The following is a 21,814-nucleotide window of genomic DNA, read 5'->3' on the forward strand; positions in this document are numbered from 1 at the left end:
CATGTGGTTTTATCATGACTTGAATCAGATAAGATTAATTTAGCCCAATTTGATATTATTATTTGGGTCAATGTCCAACTAAGCTCAAAAATAGGTTGAATTTGACCCAAATGTCAAATCCTAGAAGACAGAATATTCGGTGTTTTTCTTAGTCAAGCACATTCATCCAACCGAGAGAATTAGAGGATCAAGTATTAGAGATTGAATCACATCGAATAAAATCAACCTCAACATCGACACCAACTCAAGTTCAACTCCACGAACAAGTTTTTCGGAAGCCTCGTGCGAACACTAATCCTCCAAGAAGATCAACAAGCCTGAAGGCCGATCATCTAGGAAGATCAACGAGCCCAAAGATCGATCATCCAAGAACATCAACAAGCCCAAAGGCCGATCACCCAAGAAGATCAACAAGCCCAACCCAAGAAGATCAATAAGCCCAAAGGCTGATCATTCAAGAAGATCAACAAACTTAAAGATTATAGTTTATTTTGAAAGCATCAAAGACTATATATTAGAGCTTGTACTCACTTTCCATAAAATTAATACAAATACAAAGCTCAAGTTTCACGAAATAAATTTTTCTTGAAATCTCGTGCGAAGAGTGACACTCTTACTTTTTCAAATATTTTCTAAGAAGCACAAATTTTAATGTTGAGTGCTTAACCAGGTTGATTTGTCAACTTTTATCAAAGCATGTAAAACTTCTGCTTTTTTGGTTCTTTTATAGATGAGTCAATATAGACATCATAGGCCATAAAGCTCCTATATGCTTTTCTAAGAAATTACACATGACAATTTTCTTGGTATTTTTTTATATAAGGAATTTAAAAAAAAAAAAAAATCTCTAAAAGCCCAAATGACTCGAAACAAAATATAAATCAATATTTCTATTATACCATTACAACTTTAGATACAAAATAAAAAGCATATTAGTAAAAGTTCATTGGCATGAAGATAAGTTGTAATAAAAGAACTTCAAAATTATTTCACCCTGTGAAATGTTTATTTATTAATCTAAATATTAGTATAAAATATATTCATTCATATACATCCTTTTCTCAAGCCTATAATAATTGACACTTTATGAACATTTCATTGTGAATTCTATCGATAGAGAACTGAGATTGCGATAACATTAAAATCATTAAGCTTGTGGTACATCATAAAGTTGAAGAGAAGTCGGCAAAGTCCCCACAAGAAGCAATTGCATATCTTCCAACTCAAATGCTCTCAATAATTAGTATGAAACTTTGGACCAATCAAATCGTGGCTAAATTAATTAAATAGTATAAGAGAATGTCCCAAAGGCTATAATTAGTGATACAAATCTATAACATCCAAACCTTGATTTAAAATGTCACACACTCCACACATTAAATATGTGGGGACATAGATGATTAAAATGAGACACTCAAATCTATCTCACACATTTCTAACCGCTATCTTCAAATTATTAATTTCATTCATTATTATCCACTTTTTTTTGTTATGCTTTATAGTTCCATTTAATGATTTGAGAAAATAAAATTTAGTGATTTAATTATGTGTCGATGGTAAAAAAAACAAAATCTAGAAAATGAAGACTTTTTTTTTTTCTAAAGTTCACCGACATATATGTTGAGTTTTGAACTTCTGATCTTTTAATCAAAAATATATTTTTTAGCAAATTGAATCATGCTACTGTTTATTGATTTTTTATTAAAATCTAAGGTCAATGTTTTATGTTTCTTTTTCTAAGGTGGGTTTAAAATAGTTTATTTAATCCACAAGTTTTAAAATCTTATAATTTAGGCTACAGTTGACAACGACATGTATTATGAATTTCTATCTTGCTATTTTCCTTTTTAACTATATTTTCAAAATTCATATCAAGTTCCGAAAACGTAAAAGAAAAATAGTTTTCAATTTTTTTTTTGTTTTTAAAATTTAATTAAAAAAAATGAAAATATTGCCTTAAAAAATGAAAATGATTATAAAGAAATCGAGAAAATAAAATAAGGACAATTTTTTAAATGCATCAAAATAATCCTGTTCGTTTAATTTTAGATCTAGGAAACCGAGGGGATGAGTGGGAAGGAGGGAGAGAGAGACATTACCACATCATTCTAAGATATTTTATAAAAACTTATTTAGGGAAAATATATTTTTAGGGGTAGTACTAGGATGTATCTTGTGCATTATCTATCTATGTGTATCCCTTTTCACCACTCACATCTAAAAAATGTTGAAATATTTCAAAAAAGGAAAAAGCAAAATTTACCACATAACAAATTATGATTAAACAATTTGGTGAGATGCAAAAAAAAAAGTTACTCAAGATACACCAAAGTGGTTTCGTTTTAGTAGCACCCTAAATTCCTCCATCAATTTTTTAGTTAATCACTAATAGAAAGCTGATGTGTCACCTACTTTTTGTTTTAAAATATTTTTTCCAATATTTAATTATTAAAATTTAAACCAACTAAAAAATTGACTCTTTTTGCACTTGTTTTGTTTTGTTTTATTTTACTAATCATGATTAAAAACACATGTTTGATTTGTTCTAGATGAAATTCACTCATAATGTTATAGAACATTACACTAAACAGATATTTTTCACTCAATATGTTATGTTTTTAAGACTAAATAACTCACGAAAGGGAGAGTTATCACAATCACTTCTTCCCTCATTTCCTCAATGCCAATCTCAAACAAACACCCCGCACAGGCAGTTGATTTGAAATAGAAAAAGAAAATACAAAGGAAACGATAAGAAAAAATATTTGAAATGAAAGAAACGCAAACAGCAACAAAGGAAGATGGAAGTCGGAAAAGGAGAAATTGTAAATTTGGCCTTCATGATATGAAAAAGTTAAAATTTAGTTCCTATTATTTTTTAAATTAAAATTTAGTCCTTATGATTTGATACTACCTCATAAATAATCTTTGTAGACTATTTGATTTTATCAAACCGTAGGGACTAATTTCTAATTAGAAACCATAGGGATTAAATTCTAACTTTATTCAAACTATAAGAAACCAAATTTACAATTTAACTTAAAAAATGTATCACGTCAACTATTCATTAGTAATTAACAAAAAAAGGAAAAAAAACTAACAAATGAACCAAAACAAACCGTAAGAGTAAGGTCCTTTAAAAACTTAAGAACCCAGATGCAACCTCAGTAAATCTTAGAGATCAAAAGTATAATTATTCCTTTATATGAAAATATTAATTAGAATATTTAATCTCTAGAGAGGTAAGTATTTATTTACTTGATTGAACTACGTCGATGTTTACAACACTAAATGTCGATATTTATGTTAAAGAGACATGAACACAAGTCCTCTTGAACAACTCAGCACCTAGTAGGGTGATTCTCACCTAATACAAATCTCAAATGTTAAAAGCTACTTTTGATTTACAAATCGACCAATATGTAGAAGAGGCAATCATAACGTATCTAACAAACAAAAAAGACCACAAAACATAGCTTGCTGTAACATCATATATCCTTAACCATGAGTCATTAACACATGTTGAGGTTATGAAAAATGCAACATATTTGCTATTAACCTAAATAACAAGCATAACTACAAGAACAATAACCTCTCCCTTTAGAACCCCCAGCCAACTCACCAACAATATTGACATGGATCGGTTAGATGTTAGGCTTGAGAAGGTTTCACACTAAAAATTATAAGTTTAGATATTCAAGTTAAGCTTTGTTTTGCTATAGCTATACATCACCAACAAAGAGGTAAAACCGAAGCCACAATACAAAAGCCATTCCCCGAAAAGAACTGCGAATGGCAAGGGCAGCACTTCCCCTATAAATTCAAATGGCCTTCGGTGTTAAGGGGAAACTATTTAGTCACTCGTCTCTCCTTAGCATACAGCATTGGTGCTGTGAAGAAACGAACATTGGAAAGTTACTGAAATAGCCTCAAAAGAGCCGAAGTTGGGGAGGAGCTATGTACATCTACACCAGAAAGAAAGACGATATAAATTCATCATCTACTCATCCTCCAAAATTGTTTCCAACTTAAACGTAAGACTTTTTGAGCTCTCACCATTCCTGACCTCAATTCAGAATTCTTCAGCATCTGTCTTTTGGTTAGCAACTGGAATTATGTTCGTCCTGAGATCAATGCCAGAGTTCGAATCTATTGCCACTTAGAGACCTAGTACTGATTTTGATCAACCAATTAGTCATATGACAGAGGAGAGCAAGAACGAAGTGACCCAGAATGAAGAATACTGGTGTTGCTTAAAGGACTTATAGGACTTATAGGGCTTTGCATACAAGGTGATGAATCAGCAAAAGATCCCTCCTCAGAAGCGACGTTATTTCTCGGTTGCACTTGCTTTCCACGAAAGACGCCCCATAAATAGTACTTTGTTTGAAATCCTGCACATGGATATTTTCAGTGATTAATACAAGAAGCTGGAATGACATTGCTAAATGAATTGCACGAGAGGTTGAAAGAAAATGCGAAAATGTGCATTCATTTGGAATTTTCACCCCTAAAATAATCGAAAGATTACATCTCCAGTGAAAAGAATACTTGGTAAATCAATACATTTCGTCACCAGTTCTCAATGTACCACGATTGAATCAACAAACTGAATTATAAAAGGTTCATTTGTGGCCTTACTCCAGTATCGCATTGGTAACATGGAGGAAGTAAAAACTAATAGCTCTGCATTTTTCAACACAGCCTTCATGGCTAGGTCCTGGCACATCATTGCATTTACCAGAAGATCAAACGCCTTTTGGCTGCCGCAAAAAAAAAAAATAAATAAACAAATAAATAAGTACACATTTTCATAAATTGAAGCAGTAGATAGAGAGAAGTGGAAGTAGAAGAATAAAATTAATCACCTTTCCTCATCTGGAAAGAAATACAGAGCAATACTTTGATCAGTTGGCCCCAATTTCTTAAATCCTCTAGGCCATACATCACATCTACGAAGTAATTCAACGGAAAGTAACTCAGGTAACATCTTTGCCTCCTCGTACACTTTTGAGCATGCTAAGCTAGACACATGCGCAACAACTACGCAAACTCTGCTAATGCTTTGGTTCCAAAAATTTAAAGTTCCCCTGTCACGACCAAAATATGAATTGTCCTTCATTTTGAAAATTTAAAATAAAAATAGACATAAACAAAAGAGAAATTGTATTGGGTAGCAAATCGAGTTTAGGGATTTGCAGGCGTGTCTCTTTTGAGTCTTTGAGTTTGCAAATGTGGTAAAATAGAGCTTCACAATCGCCACGTTCGTTTAAATCGGCCTGGCAGCGAAGGGCTTCGAAGGCATCATTGAAGGAGCTCGATTTAAGGCGTCATCGTGGGTTTTTTAGGTCAGAGGACAGCAGGGACATGGTGGTTTCTGGTGGTCGGAACTCAATCGCCACCTTCGATTGAATTGGCTTGGCAGCAAAGCCATCTGAGGGCTTCGAAGGCGGCGGCGTAGAAGCTCGATTTCAAGCATCGTCATGGGTTTTTTGGGTCAAAGGACGGAGGCGACATGATGGTTTCTAGTGGTCAGAGCTCGATTATAGGTGGATAGTGGCCAGGTTGTTTGAAGAGAGATGTTGGGGCGAAGGGGTCGACTACTTTTGAAGAAAAAGTTCAAAGCTTCTTTTATAAAAAAGGAAAAAAAAAATCTAAGTGTATCATTTTAATTCAATTGTATCGAGTATCAAGTGTATCAAGTGTATTAGGTATATCCGTACAATTTTTTATATTTCCTGTCTTAAATCGTGGGTTGGGAATTCTTTTTTGCTATTTTTGTAAAACAAAAAGGCTTGGGCTACGGGCCTAATTTTAAAAACTTATTTTGCCCATTTTGCGACTAGCCCTAAACAAAAACCTCTTACCTCCAGACTGGATCTACTATAGGCTGTGCAACATAATAGTCGTGCCTCATGGAATTACACGCATCAGATGATGTAGCGACTTGACTGTGACTGGCCCCACCTTCACATACTGGCTCTCCTGGCCCTCCAGGTGTTGTATCATTCTTCTTTTCACTGCAATGTGCCTCAGGTAGTTGAAGGGGATTACTCTGACCATAATCATCATTCCTCTTTGTTTTCTTCTTTTTTTTCTTTTTCTTTTTTTTCTTCTCGAGTCGTTTTACAAGCTTTTCCTTTTTTAATTGAACTTTAGAATTTACTGTTGGCAAAATGGTTGCCTCACAATCTTCACAAAGCCAAGTAACATACTCATCAAAAGATTCTGGCAATGGATCTAGGCAATAGCTGCATAGTAAAGAGACCAAGAGTGAAGGTTGAAAGTGCAAAATTAATTAGATATCTATTTTCCAAATAAAAATTACAAGGAAATGTAATTCAGACAATCATTTAGCCACACATAGTTAGCAGAAGCAAAGAAAATTATTCCATTGACATTTTAGATTTAATGGCTTTTAGAAAGGGCAAACAAATTGACTGGACCATTAGAAACGATCTTTTCCATATCCACTTATGAAGCACAGCACATAAACAAAGGTTGTTTTAGGCAGCATGTCAGCCTGAGAAATCTCCATTGCTTCACTCTTTTTTTTTTGTTTGTTTTTTTCAATATTTAAAATATTAGATTTCATTAAGATGAATGAAAGAACAAAGAGATTCACCAAAAGATAGAAACTTCAACACAAGAAAGAGAAAAGGGATCAAAATTATAAAAAACGGCCCCATTGCTCGATATTTAAACAAGGGTAATAATACAAAATGCAAAACCTAATTAAATGCATCAAAATGTGCCAATCAGACATTAGTTGTCATGACCGCTCTGAAGTTTTAATGACATTACTTGTATTTCTTTCCAACCAAACTCCTAAAGACGAGGAATTTTACATTTAGGTTTAGGAAATTTTATTAGTTAATAAAGAAGGAAAAACCCTAATTATTTATTTCTTTAGAAGAATGAAGAACCCCAAGGTCCAGGGCTTTGGAACTTGGGGCTTCACAAAAGGCACACACCTAATGGGCACCTACTTGTGTGCACCAAAACCTATGCCTAGCACCTAGTCGTGCACCCAGGAAGGAATTTTAAAACACCGACTCAATTCATCAAAATTAAGACTTCTCATGAATACATTCAAATGTCTCTTATTCTCATGCTCGTACAGCAGGGAATGTTTGGAGTTTTATTCAATTTCGGAGGCCATCAATTCAGAGAGAAAACATCCTGCGAATGACTGCAGTTAAAGTTACTATTTGGAGTTTATGGTTAGAAAGGAATGATAATTTTTGGTCACTGATAGGAAAGAGAATGGGATGAAATGCTAGATATGGCTAAATACCATCATTCTCATTGGTGTTCATTTTCAAAACCTTTTTGTCATTAACTTAAATTGGAGTCCGTTTTCCTAGTACCACAAGGGAGTCCATTTATGCAATCCTCTACTTCATCAATAGAGAGCTCTATATTCATTTATACATACTTCAATGACCATAATCATTTGGTATCCATATCTTAACTTCTTTTAGAATGTAACGCTGTAATACCTGAGTTGTTCAAACTCCCATCAGTCTCCTAAAGCAACCTAAATGGTTACCCATCACTAGGCGAGGTGGAGTTTGCCACCTACAACAGTTGGTGGGCCAAGAAAAGTGCTTTCAGAGACAGGCAGAGGGGGGACAATGTAGTAACTAAATAAAAATATATTATGTCTCGTCATACCTTTTAGTGCATTTAGCTAAAATCTGTCATTCCAATCTTATCATTGAAGAAGACCTTTTTTACCAATTATGTACTTCATATAATGCTATAGCGTACATGATTCTCCCCATGATTCTCCCCTTTATAATTCAATTACATTTAAAATATAGATATATATATGCATCTCACTTCACTAGGACAATATTTTATTCATTTTTCCTTCAACAAAACAAAAATCGGGATGCTCATAATGTGATTTCATGCCTAAAAACACACAAGGTGGTGGCGAGTGACCACATGCGTTATAGAACATTAGACAATTTGATATATTTAACAATTACAGAAAACCAATGATAAGTAAAATTTGATATAAAGATAAAATATATAAAGCCAATTATCAGTAATGCATACCGATGGATGGGATAAGCCTGACATTTTTTACAATAATTTAAAGCCTCAAGAAAACCTCTGTCTCCACATTTCTGACAAATATCAACCTGCAGTGTTTAAAATGGTCATTATTGACAACCTCAGAACCAAATAAACTGCAGAAGTAAAAGTGTGCTTCAGAATAAAATGTCAGTAGTGTGATCCCTATTTTCTCCCTCCTCGGTAATGATGTAGAATTATGTCCTCTCCGGGCTGTTTCCTTTGTTGTTGTATGCAGTTTCCTTTTTGCATTTACAATTACAGCAGCCGTGTGGTTGTTTAAAAGGCTGTTGGGGATAATTATTTGAGTTGTTATGTTGTTTAATGCTGGCTTGTGGCCTTTAAATAGCTCGCCGTGTAGACAGTTAAAGTTTACAATAACTTCAATGACCTCCCACATTTTTTTTCTTTCTTTCTTTCTTTTTTTTTTTTTTTTTTTGTAAGAAACCAAACTTTTAGTGAGAAAATGAAATGATACACGGACACACAAAAACAAACCCCCAAAAAACTGAAAGTCCAAGACTGACTACGAAACAGAATCCAATCCAAAAGAACGAGGCCTATATTATAATTACAAAACCAACGTCCAAATAGAAGCACTAAGGGGGCATTTGGGACAAAGACTATCTTCAGATTATAACAACCACCTCTTGCTACAGTAAATACTATTTTGTAGTCCCCAATTAGCTACAGTCAACACTATTTCAAAACCCTCGTTTGCTACAGTATGTACTATTTTACATTCATCATTTTTTTTATTCTTTGCTACAGTGTTTACTATTTATTTCTCAAACTAAAATAGTTTATACCTCAAACACATACTATTATAATCCAAAATAAAATAATCTACATCTCAAACACAAACTATTATAACCCAACTATAATAACCTAGAACTATAATAACCAACTCCTTACCCCAAATGCCCCCTAATTCTCCATAACTCTCGAAACGTCCTCACTAAATCTCTCCACATACCTAAAAATTCTATCATTAGGTCCAATCACATGCCTAACAAAATAGCAACGGAACTCCTTGTCACAACACCATAATCTTCTCCTTGAAAAGCGAGCTCAAAACCACCTCCTCCAATAAAGAACAAGCATTCCTGTTTCGAGCCCCACGATCCCCGTAGAACTCTGCCACCAACTCCAAAGGAATGCAAACTAGCATTCCCATAACAAATGAACCAAATCCCATTGATGTCTCCAAGCTCCTAAAGAGAATGCACCATTGTGGATGCAAGACGAAGGAGGAATGTTGTAACACCACAGGCCCAAGATTCGGACCAAGATTTGGAATCCAAATTTGGCACCTAATTACCCTAGCATTCCCCTGCATCCCTTGCAATCTGGTAATATTGTCCTTACTTATCATGAATGCTTCTAAGAGTGAAAGTTGTCCCCACAAACCAACATGAGTCATTTCAATATGTTTTGTTCTCACTCACATGCTTCCTAGGAAAATTTCCAAGAGGTCACCCAACATAAGATTGCTCCAAGTTAAGCATGCTTGACTTTGGAGTTTTTATGATTGAGTCACTAAAAAGGAAGGTGTACCTTGTTGGTACACGTAGTAACTTTCAATTTTTTCAAGCCTTTCTTAACTATACTTTCATATCCTCACGATCCCCTCTCATTCGGATATGATCTCGGTCCATTCATGTCCCCCTCCTATAATCGGGGCATTACATGCCCACCAGCTTCCTCTTGGTTCATCCCTGAACCACATCTTGCTCGGAGAGGTTTTCCTCTAATACCATTTGTAATGCCCCAAGCCCAGGATTCGGAATTCGAATTCGGTACCTTATTGCCCTGGCATTCCCCTGCATCCCCTGTGACCTGGCAAAATCGTCATCACTTGTCTTGAATGCTTCTAAGAGTGAAAGTTGTCCCTACAAATCAACACGGGTCCTTTCACATGTTTTGTCTTCACTCGCATGCTTTCTAGGAAAATTCCTAGGAGGTCACCCAACATAGGATTGCTACAAGCTAAGCACGTTTAACTTTGGGGTTCTTATGATTTAGCCACCGAAAAGGAAGGTACATCTTATTGGTATAGGTAGAGACTTTGAATTCTTTTAAGTCATTCTTAATTATATTTTCATATCCTCATGATCCCCTCTGATTCGAATGTGATCACAGTTAATTCATGTTCCCTTCCTAAACTTGGGACACTACAAATGTCTTGAGGCTTGATCCAGTGTATTAATTCTCCCCAATAAAACCTACTACAAAAACCTTAACCTTTTTTGGAACTTTTACTTCCATAAGGAGAAGGCTAAAGCCTCAAATGCAGTCAACTGAATGACAAGAAAACTCCCTAGCAGGGTCGAGAGACCACCTCTTAACATCCCTCCTCCCAAGAACAGTAATACGGTAATGAAGGATAACAAGGAAATTCACCACCTCCACTGCCTCTCTATCGGAGAGAGGGTGACAAAAGCCCAAAGAATGGACAAATGGAGACAACACAAACGCCACAAGATGCAACTACTTATCTGAAATAAAATAAAGACGAGGGAATAATTCACAAAGGTTTTTTTGTCTAACCCACCAATCCTCTCAAAAATAAACACTAAGGCCATACCCCACCAAGCAATTTATGAAGTGAGAAAAGGAGAAAGGACTCAAAAGAAATAGGTTCCCAGAAGGATTTATAGAGGCCCCTTAACTCCCCATTAGAATTCCAACCCATAGGGTGAGGGTCATATCTACTTACAATCACTCTAAACCATAAAGAGTCGATATCGGTGAAGAAAAGCCACAACCATTTGGCCAAAAGAGGCTCGTTACATAATGTCAAGCTCCCATTACCCAAGGATGTTCTAACTTGAGTTGGAAAGCCTAAACAAGGACAAGAAATAATTAGGGATGCCAGTTAGAACCACCTAAATAAGAGTGAGTCTTCCTCCTTCAGAAAAACAAACTTTATTCTAAGAAGACAACCTTCTTTGAAACTTCTCCAAGGCCAAATTCCAAAACGACTTACTTTTCAGGTTATCACCCAAAGGGAGCCCAAGGTAAGTAGAGGGGAACCTACTCACTCCACACACAACCATAGCTACCTAGGAGTGAATCTTAGAGGGACAAATACCTAAAACAGAACTCTTCCCCCTATTAATCTTCGAGGAAAAGATCATTTCAAAGAAGGGCGTCAATTAATAGATTGACAAAAGAAGCCTCCTCCGTACCTGAACTGAAGAGAAGAGAGAGAGAAAAAAAAAAGTATCAACCACAAAGTGAAGATGTGAAAAATGAACTACACCCTTACCCACCTTAAACCTTAGATCATCCCCTTATCCACACCAGCCGATACCAAACTACATAAGACATGCACCACCAAATGGAAGAGAAAGAGAAAGAGAAAGTGAATCCTCTTGCCTAAGACCTCTCATAGGAAAAACCTTACCTCTAGGTCTCCCATTGACAAGAAAAGAAAAGTACATTTATCTAACACAATTCCTCATCCAACCTCTCTACTTAACCCCAAAGCCTTTCCTCTCTAAGACTTTGTCCAGAAAGTCCCCATCCACATAGTCATAGGGTTTCTCAAAGTCAATTCTGAAGATGATCCCCTCCTCATGTCTTTCCCTATAGTCTTCAATAGCTTCATTACCAATATGCACTCAATCTAAAATTTTCTGGCCTGCTATCAAAGCTACCTGAGCGTTAGAAATGATATTAGGAAGAACTTGCTTCAATCTACCAGCCAGAGTTTTCGCAATAATCTTGTCTAATGTCTGTCACCCTAGTCGGTTTATCTTAGTTAGGGAAAAAAGCACATACAAGTCTCATTCATTCAAGAGTAAATAATATCCCGATCACAAAACTCGCAAAAATCTTCCAATTTACAGAGCCTATTACACATATCATTCACAACCACAGACTACTGGACATAAAGCCCACCGTATCTTGTTCGTGTAAACCATACTATCATGCAAGGCACTGTATGACACCCCCACTCATCGACCTTAAGCCCTTTATCAGCAAAGTTTTCACAACAACATGAACAGAGTATGAACATGGATTATCTTGTCCCAACATGAGCGTAATTCAAAGGTTAAGGCACCCATAACCTTTCCAAGTCCAAAATTCAAACTCCCATCCGTAATATCAATGCTGAATTCTAACATTAAAAAAATAAAATAAAATAACAAAACAATGCAATGTCCTATAACCTAGTGGCGAAAGCATCCTTTTATTCCAAGGTCCAACATGCCCATTTGCTCTCATCTTACAAAACCCCAATTCTAAACTAGCTAAATGAAACAAAAGCATGCAGTCGAAGGAATCGGAAAAGAGAACTCATCAGAAGAAAACCCAAGTAATAGAATCGAAAAATATCTCACCATTTCAACATACATACAGTGAAGCAGTCAGCAGAACAACTATTTCCACCGCTAAACCGCGTCGGTCGACAGCTGCAAACAAATGCATCACAAAACTCAAGAACCAGTCGATTCAAATAGGGTTAAAAATGAGCGAAATGGTTCAGATCGCAAACAAAGAGTGGAGAAGTTCGAGTACAACGGTCCGAATGAAAAGAATTTGGTCACAAAACAAACTAAGAAATCTTACGTCTCCGAAGAAACAGTACATGTTGGGTTTGTGTCAGTTGGGTAGTCTTGAACTGCAACTTCAAACAGGGCTAAGAGTCGAATGCCATTATGAAGATGACACAGGCCTGTTTCGTATTTCAGAAAATTGGGCAATTGGGCATGGCAAAAAGGAACCGAACGGTTGTAGTATGACTAGGTTTTGGTTTCGATTTTCTTTCATTTTTGGCCGGTTGGTTGGCACATAATATTTCACAAGCATGAGTATTAAATATCTCGAATCATTATTACTGTATTTGGATTTACAGATGATTAATCTCTGGATGTTAAATAAATGTGTTTTATTATATAAATATTAAAATTAAATAATTATAACATTATTTATTTAATATATTTTTATACTTTTTAATTATTTAATCATTTTAAATATCAATGAATGATTTACTTTTTAATTAAACATTATTTAAATTATTTTATTTAATTACGAAAAATAATTAATTTAGAATATTAATAGTTAATAATAAAATTTTGATAACATAAAATATCAATAATAAATGTATTAGTTGAAATTTATTGAGCCTAATAATAATTAATTAAAATTAATAGTACTTATTAGGGAAGTTCTTATAAATAGAAAAATTCCAAAAATATTTACACTTTATAGCAAAAAGTTCTAAAAAGCACAACCACTTTTAGACTTTATTAATTGATATTAGTTTATTAATTCATTAGACTTTATCCATGATATAAAAAAACTCATAAGTATGGAGGGTATTAAATAGAACTAAAAATAACATGTGTTTTAAAGAGTGAAACCTGTGTAACAAACATAGATATTAAATGTCTGTCTGAAAATCCTATCTGTGAAACAAATAGGCCCTTACGACAATTCATTTTTGGAGAATGTAGATGACAAAATCTTTAAATGCCCTAAATTATGGATGTCTGTAATTATATATGTCCGACATGTTGAAGCACTTTTTAAACCTAACCCAATTGTTTCTTCCACACAAACAACCCTTATTACATAATGAACCCAACCCAACCCAACCCTAAAAATTTTGGGTTGATTGGTTCGGTTACTCTAGTCATTATTTAAATTTTGTTTTAAAAATAAACAACATGTTAAAATGTAAAAGAATTTGGTTAATTATCTTCACGTATTGAAATAAGATTAGCAAATAATGTTACTTGAGAATTTTATTCTCATAGTGTTAAAAAAACTATTTTAAATTATTGGTGGATAATAAATAATCATGAAATTAAGTGAAATTAAAATAAATATATGTATCTATAATTGTATTGGAAGTAAAAAAAAAAACATACTTTTTATTATTAATAATGAGTTCGGGTTGGTTTCGGTTATTTTTTGTGAGCCAATGAACCAACTCAACCCATAAAATTTTCATTTATTTTAACCCAAACTAACCCAAATGAATTAATAACCCAACACAAACCGGGTTGGGGTGGGTTGATCGAGTTTTTAGGGTCATTGAGTTTTTTGAACACTCCTACCTTTAAGTTTTCACCTTACAAAATTATCATACTTTTTAAAAATTCATTCAAATAGTTTTTCTCGGTCCATCTCAGGCGAAATCGACGCCGAGATTTGGTTAAAATTTTTATTTTTTCTAACTTATCAATTATTTTGGGCTTGTCTTACCACATCTCACCAAATTACACGTCGAGATTTGGGTAAAAAATTTGAAATGTTATGTAATCTTCCCAAATCGTTTCAAAATTAAAAAAACCACACTACAATATTACACAATTTGAAGAAATTTGAAAAGATAATTGGTAAATTATTTAGATAATCAAAAAATAAATTTAGAAATTTGTATAAATATAAATTGGAAGTAAGATTTGTAAGATTTCATATAAGATTTGGGAAATATTGCAACAGAAAATTCGAGTACATAAGAATTGGTATAAGATTTTAGGAGATTACATATAATTTGAAAAAATTATGTGGATCTCGATGTTAATCCTAGGAAAAATAATAGTGAGATTCTATATATTTGGGCTTTCTCGGTGAAATCTTGGACATAATTAACACCAAAATTCGATATATTTGAGCTTTTTCGATGGAATCTCAAGCAAGATTAATATAGAGTTTCTATATATATATCCCAAGTTTTACCCAATTTTCGCAAAATTTGATCTTTCCCAAAATTTAAATGAACTCTTGTTCATAAGGGTCGTTCTTTGATTTGTATGGGTGAGAGTGATTTTAGCTACCAACTCAATATGCCTACCATTTTGGAAACGATACAGAGTGAGGAGTTGGGAACATAGCTTCACAAGATGGAATTTACTTCTTTCCAACTTGGGAAAGTAGACAGATTGTTCCCTTAAGTGCTGACTTTGGGACTTGAATGATGAGGTCTCACCCTCTCACTACCCGGAATGGGACTTTGTTTATGTTTGGACCATAAATAAAATTGTTCATTAGAGAATCAGTGATACTTAAGTTACAAGAGGTAACCACAAAGGTAAAACGATAATTTGACCCAGGTGCAATTACGAACAATTTGTGAAGGGTTGATTTACAAAATATGGTTAATTCAATGGACACATAAATATACTATAGTTCATAGGAGTGCAACTATAGGTCTTCAATAGGGTGTCACATAGTTAATGAATGATGATTAACTCAATTAAAGAGTTTAATTAATTAATCATGAATCATCTGAGCTTATAACTATAAGTCCATTAGGTCCCTCTGCTAGTTCATAAACAGATTAAATAAGGATTTTTAAGTTGAAAGAATTTGTAAAGTTCAAATTATTGTAAAGGGAATTGATTGTATATGATACAAAAATAATATAATGTTAATTGCATATGATACAATTAATATACAAAGTTAATTTTGAATTAGATTCAAAATTAAACTATATAATTAATATAAATTAGATTTATATTAAAACTATAGATTATAATTAATATGAATAAGATTCATATTAAACCTATAGGTTATGTGAAAAATGCACATTTATAATATGGTTTAAATTAATTAAATTAAATATTGGATATTTGAATTAATTAATTGATTTTTTATTTAATTAAATTAATATATCACATTAAATTAAATAAATTCTCATCCATTGCAGAAGAGTGGGAGAGTGAGAGAGTGGAGACCTTTTAGGTTATTACTTGAACATGATTCAATTGCATGTCTACCACGTACAACTCAAACTACATAAAATGACCTTGGATCTTAATTTATTGGATTGAGTTAATATGTTCTAAATAGAGATATCCACCAAGGGGACGAGGACGTGGAAAGCTTCTCAGTCCCTGCCCCCTATTTCAATCCCTATCCCGGTGGAGAAAAATTTCTCGTTAGTTTTTTAAATTTATATATCGTTTAACAAGTTATTTTATTCTCAACTATATAAAATTTTTAGAATTTTTTATATTAAATCATCCTTTCCAATATATTTCTATTTAAATAAAAATACTAATTTTTTTAATATAAAAACAACAATATTTTATGAGCAAAGATATAATTAAAATAGTTCATCTCAAAGTTTATAAAAATTAAAATTTAAATATTAATCCTGAGCCTTCAACATAAACATTACAATATACACGTCTTAAAAATAAAAAAGTTCTAACATCTCTATCCTAAAAATATATTAAAGTATGAAATAACTATGATGAGAATTATGAAAAGACTAATTGGTAAAGACTATAGTTTTCAAAAAAGTATACATATATAATTCACAAAATATATAAATATATGTTGTGAGTGGTATTGTGAATTATAAATCACAATTATAATAAATCTATCTATTTATATATAATTCATAGTTTAGGTATACATAAAATATTGTGAATTACATACATACATACATACATACATACATATATATATATATATATAATACATACATATATATGGCGGGGCAAGGAGTCAGGGCGATGCAAGGGCTGAGGATAGGGACGGGGAAACCCCATCCTCATTTGGCCAACGGGTAGAAAATCCTCCTCGCTCCCTGCCCCATTCCCCTTCTAATTAGGGATTCCCCACCTCGAATGGGGTGGATCCTCGTGGGGCCCCAACCCTGTGGAATGAACATCTCTAGTTTTAAATGTCAAATAAAATACTTCTTATTTTATTAAATAAATAATCTGTATGTACAAGTTATAGATTCCTAAAGTAATAATTCAACAATCTCCCACTTGTCCTAAAGCAAGTGAGAAGTACAATACAAAGTACAATATGAAGTACAATACAATAAACTAGGGCATACTGTATACCCCATAATTCTCCGCTTGTCCTAGACTAGATGACACATATCCCATAGATCCAGACTCTCTAGGTAACTTTAAAAAAACTTAACCACGAGAGCCTTCGTAAATAGATCAACAACATTGTGCTCCGAAGCAATTTTCATGACGATTACATCTCTCCATTGCACAATCTCTCGTTGAAAGAGTAAACATGCAAAAAAACGGAAGCTAACAGAATCATACTTAAACACAAGTTTCAAATTAAAAAAAAAAAAAAAGGTTTTAGATGTACAACCTTTGTAGGTTTCCTTCAAATCCTTTGCTAATCTCCACAAATTTGACCTTCAAATCTTTAGTAGACCACCAAGAGAATACTATTCTCAGCCTTGGATTTGAGTGGTGGAACTCTGAATTGAGAGAGAATGGAAGAAGATTGAAGAGGGTTTGAGAGAAAAGAAAAACTTTATGCATAATTTTCTTTAAATTTATGATTGCATGAACTCCAAATTTCAAAAAATTGAAGTATTTATTCATTTGATTCATGCAAGCACTTCAAGGATCAGTTGATTGATACTTCAATTAGCACTATCCAAGTGGGCTAGTGTTAAATTAAGGATTAATCCATTCAAAATCTATTTTTTGGGATAAATCCACTTTGACAATTTAAAAACCCTTTTTAAATTCTTTTTTTTTTCATTTTATCAAATTAAACAAAAAACAAAATCCAATTCTGAAATTGGATTGAAAAATTTAATAAAAAATATTTATTTAAATAATTAATTAATTAAATAATAATTTAATATTAAATATTAAATTAATAAAACACCTAATTCAAATATGAATCCCTATTCATATAATCAATATTTAAATATATTGAACTCCCTAATTACGTTTAATTTCAATAAATTTAAACATTAATTATATCGAACATAATTATCAAAACCCTAAAATTGAATTTGAACATTTCAAATCCACTTAATATTTTAAATATTAATTATATCGAACATAATTATCAACTCTACTTGATGCTTATCCTTACTATAACTCCTTCGTTTAGAGTGAATACTAATCCTAAAGTAGATTTCCTAGAATCTACATCAGTCTGAAGATCAGAATCAGTGTACCCCATAAGGATCAAATCCTTAGGACCAGACACTGGCTTATAGTCCCTCGTTCTCCGAAAATACTTGAGGATGTTCTTAACTGCAGTCCATTGGCTATGTCCAGGGTTGGACTGAAACCTACTGACTATTCCGATTGCGAAGCATATGTCGAGATGTGTACATAACATAGCAAACATCAAGCTCTGAACTGCCGATGCATAATGAATTCTTTTCATTTCCTCAACTTCTAGAGGCGTCTCAGGACATTGTTTCTTAGACAAATGAATTTCATTTCTAAAAGGTAGCATACCCTTTTTAGAATTTTGCATATTATTGTTAGCTTTAGAGCTTTAATCAAACCAAGTATTTTGATAATAACAAACTCAGATTTTTTGTACTAACATTTTCAGTGTTTTAAAGTCACTATCTTATAGAGCTCGGAAAGACGATTCCAACGCAATTTGAATCGCTCAAATCGGAGTTCAAACAAGAAAGTTATAAGTAAAAGAAGATTGGAGAGGAAATCCAGCGTGGCAGTGACACGTGACACCTTGCTGACGTGGCAGTTGATGTGGCAGATGACGTGGTGCTACAACCGGCCACTTTTGCTGACGTGGCACATGATGTGGCAATGACATGGCGACCGTGGACGAATGAGATAATGACAAGTGGCAGTCACCCAGCTTCACGCACAAACGCGCGCGTGCATCGCACGTGCCTGCAGTTTCTTTACAGAATGCAGCACGTGATGCTCAATCCTCTCCTCTGTACACGTGGTGCTCATTTCATCCGACTATTTTTTTTTATTTTCATTCTTATTTTCCTTTAATTTCCTGATCCAATTTTCTCCAAATTCTCACCAAATTTCAGCATTTTCAAATTTGATTTCCTTCCTAAATTGTCATCCTTCAAATCCTTTTTATTCTCTAAATCTCAATATTTCCAATCTTTCAAAATTCCTCTCTTAATTTCAAATCCTTTCCTTTTCAATTCCTCTCTTAATTACAAATCCTTTCCTTTTCTATTTTTATTCAATCTCCACCCTTCATTTGCAATCATATCCAATGGCCAAAATTTATCTCCCTCGCCTATAAATTCGACTTGATTTTACTCTTCATTGATACACCAAAAAGCTATCAAGTCTTAAGCTCTCAATTCTCTCTACTCTCAAAATTCTTGTCCTTTTTGCTCCTAAATTGACCTAGAGTTATTTTTGTGAGTTTTTTTTTTAGTGCTCAACTTGTGTATTTAGCCTTCAAGAGGTAATATTGTGAGGTTTTCTTTTAATTTTTGGGAATTGTATTAAGGTGTGGGTACACCTTGGGTTGTGAGAAAAAGAAATTGGTTTGATCCTGAACTAGTAAAAAGGATCTTGGGTTTCTCTTTAACCTAAGAAAAAGAGGGTCATGTGTCGGTTTGGTCCTCACCTGCAAGAGGATCACTTAGTGAAATACCCAAGAAAGAGTCTTGGAGAGTGGAGTAGGCAATTTGCCGAACCACTATAATTTTCGGTGTTTTCTCTTCCTCTCTCTCTTTTATTTCTGGTTTTCAATTTTTTGCTTCTTGTCTTAGTTATTTTTTAATTTTTTCTAATTGCATGATTTAATTTTTAGATTGTTATTTAAATTTATCCTTGATTAAATTGTCTTTAAATTTGAAATTATCATCACTTGCATGATTTAAGTTTTGTCTTGCATAAATTTTCTTTAATCAAATTAGTGGTTAACTTTATTGAGCATTTTTTGAAGATAAAATTATTTTTTAAAAATTGGTAGTCAACCCTATTCACCCTCCCCCCCTCCTCCTCCTCCTCTAGTGTTGCCTTTAGATCCTACAATTATATCTTAACAACTTTTTGTCAATATAAGGTGCTTAAGATATTCTAGCATTTTATTCTTGCGATTCCGAACAATTTGGATTCCAATAATATATTATACATCTCCCAAATCTTTAATTTGAAATTACAATGCTAGCCATCTCTTTACGTCAGCAAGGAATCCTTTTTCATTTCCAATGAGCGGGATATCATCAACATAAAGTACCAGGAAAGTTACAGTCTTGTTGACTATTTTCTTGTAAACACAAGGTTCATCAACATTTGGTTCAAAACCATTAGATTTGATCGCAGTGTCAAATCTTATATTCCAGAATCGAGATACTTGTTTCAATCTATAAATGAATCTAAGCTTACAAACCTTTTGCTCCTAACCCTGTTCAATAAACCCTTCTGGTTGAGACATATAAATAATTTCGAAGATGACCATTTAAAAAAAGTTGTCTTGACATCCATTTTCCATATTTCATAATCATAGAAAATAGCAATGGATAAAAGTATTCTAACAGATTTAATCATGACAACAGGAGAGAATGTTTCTTCATAGTATATGTTAGGACACTGATTTTTGAAATCTTTATGATCGTAATGTGTTGATACAATCTTCCAGAAAAATAATTGAACGATGAACAACTTCTTTATTAGACGATAGGAATCAAACAAGATTAATCGGTCGCTTACAATTGATCACCCGATCGCTTACCAAAGGCTAAACGATCATTTACAATGTATTACACGTTCACCCAGTATTACTAAACAATCGCTTACTAAATCCTCTGCAATTGTTCACGGACTCCTACATGATCGCTTAGCTATTACTATTACACAATCGCCTCTCAGTTAATATACGATCGCCTACCTTTACTATATGATCGTCTATCAAATGCTACACGATCGCTGAGCTTTACTACACGATCGCCTAGTGGACGTGGATGATGAGCGGCACACTACGATGGCTTTTCCACGACAGCATCTTCCGAACTCCCACTCTCGAGAGCTGTCCTTCCTCACTACTGAATATTCAGACTCCCCTCCCTCTCTTCTTGTTTCCTTCTCCTTTTAAACCTCCATTTCTCCTAACGAAATTGGAAGACATTCTTAACCAACTCAACTGATTTTCCTCTATTCTTCCTTTCTTGATATTTCCATGTAATTGGGATCCTATCATTACCTCCGCCCTCCACTTTTACCTTGTCCTCAAGGTAAATCTCTGATTGCCCACCCCATTTCTTTAATTGCGTCACATGAAACACTGGGTGTATCGACATTATTGTTTGAAGGATTAACTTGTAAGCTACTGATCCGACTCTTCCACTGCTTGATATGCTCCGTAATACATGGGGTATAATTTCACCTTCTACCTTTGCGGAACAAAAATTTAGTAATAGGGTCGCAACTTCAGCCATAACCAATCATTAATTTGATATTCTCATCATGTCGCTCCTTGTCTGCCAACTTCTTCATTTTCTCTTGAGCCAGCCTCAAATTCTTCTTAAACTCGTGCAATGCAGCGTCTTTATCTCACATTTGTTGGCCCAAAATCATAGTAGTCGTACGATCCTTCCCATAGCAAATCAACACTAGAGGTTGTCGTCCATACACAATCAGAAAAGGGAATAAGCCAATAGAAATTTTATGCGTAGTGTTCTTCTAATATTCCACACAATGCCACCAGTTCAACCATCCTTTCGGTAGCTCACCACAGCAGCACCTCCAATTCATTTCCACGTTGTGATTCACCTCCTCTATCTGACCTTTCGACTGAGGTTGAGAAACTGAGATGTGATGGAGTTTAGTACCTGACAGTCAGAACGACTCTTGCCAAAATTGATTCACAAACTTCTTGTCTTGGTTCGAGACAATGGATTTTCGCACCTCCACAGATCGATACACTTCCACAATCATTTCTTGTTTAGTAGTCACGAATCTCCCATAGATCGATCTCCTTCTTGAACGGAATCGCGCTAACATCATTTTCTTCAAGTCTTCTTAATCTTCGA

The 21,814-nt window shown here is 33.9% G+C and overlaps 1 protein-coding gene across 4 annotated transcripts; it reads right to left on the bottom strand.

The window, feature by feature from the left end:
• Positions 1-3,461: 3,461 nt before the first annotated feature.
• LOC120086715 (PHD finger-containing protein 1) lies at positions 3,462-12,887 on the bottom strand. Of its 4 annotated transcripts, XR_005484298.2 has the most exons (9): positions 12,664-12,887; positions 12,435-12,506; positions 8,068-8,153; positions 5,868-6,251; positions 4,869-5,090; positions 4,642-4,763; positions 4,290-4,394; positions 4,057-4,173; positions 3,462-3,965 (listed from the first exon to the last, which is right to left on the bottom strand). XR_005484298.2 is itself a non-coding variant. In XM_039043488.2 (8 exons), exons 2-8 carry the CDS (start codon positions 12,447-12,449, stop codon positions 4,160-4,162), a joined length of 948 nt encoding a protein of 315 aa, XP_038899416.1. In that variant the 5' UTR covers positions 12,450-12,506; positions 12,664-12,887; the 3' UTR covers positions 3,974-4,159. The 4 variants fall into 4 exon arrangements, 3 of the variants coding, with proteins under 3 accessions (XP_038899415.1, XP_090174527.1, XP_038899416.1); XM_039043488.2 differs by lacking the exon at positions 3,462-3,965 and having other exon boundaries at positions 3,974-4,173; XM_039043487.2 differs by having other exon boundaries at positions 3,667-4,394.
• Positions 12,888-21,814: the final 8,927 nt, after the last annotated feature.

The sequence above is a fragment of the Benincasa hispida genome, chromosome 9 (genome assembly GCF_027475165.1).
Source record: "Benincasa hispida cultivar pf3 chromosome 9, pf3_genome.v1.1, whole genome shotgun sequence".
In the NCBI taxonomy this organism is placed as follows: Eukaryota; Viridiplantae; Streptophyta; class Magnoliopsida; order Cucurbitales; family Cucurbitaceae; genus Benincasa; species Benincasa hispida.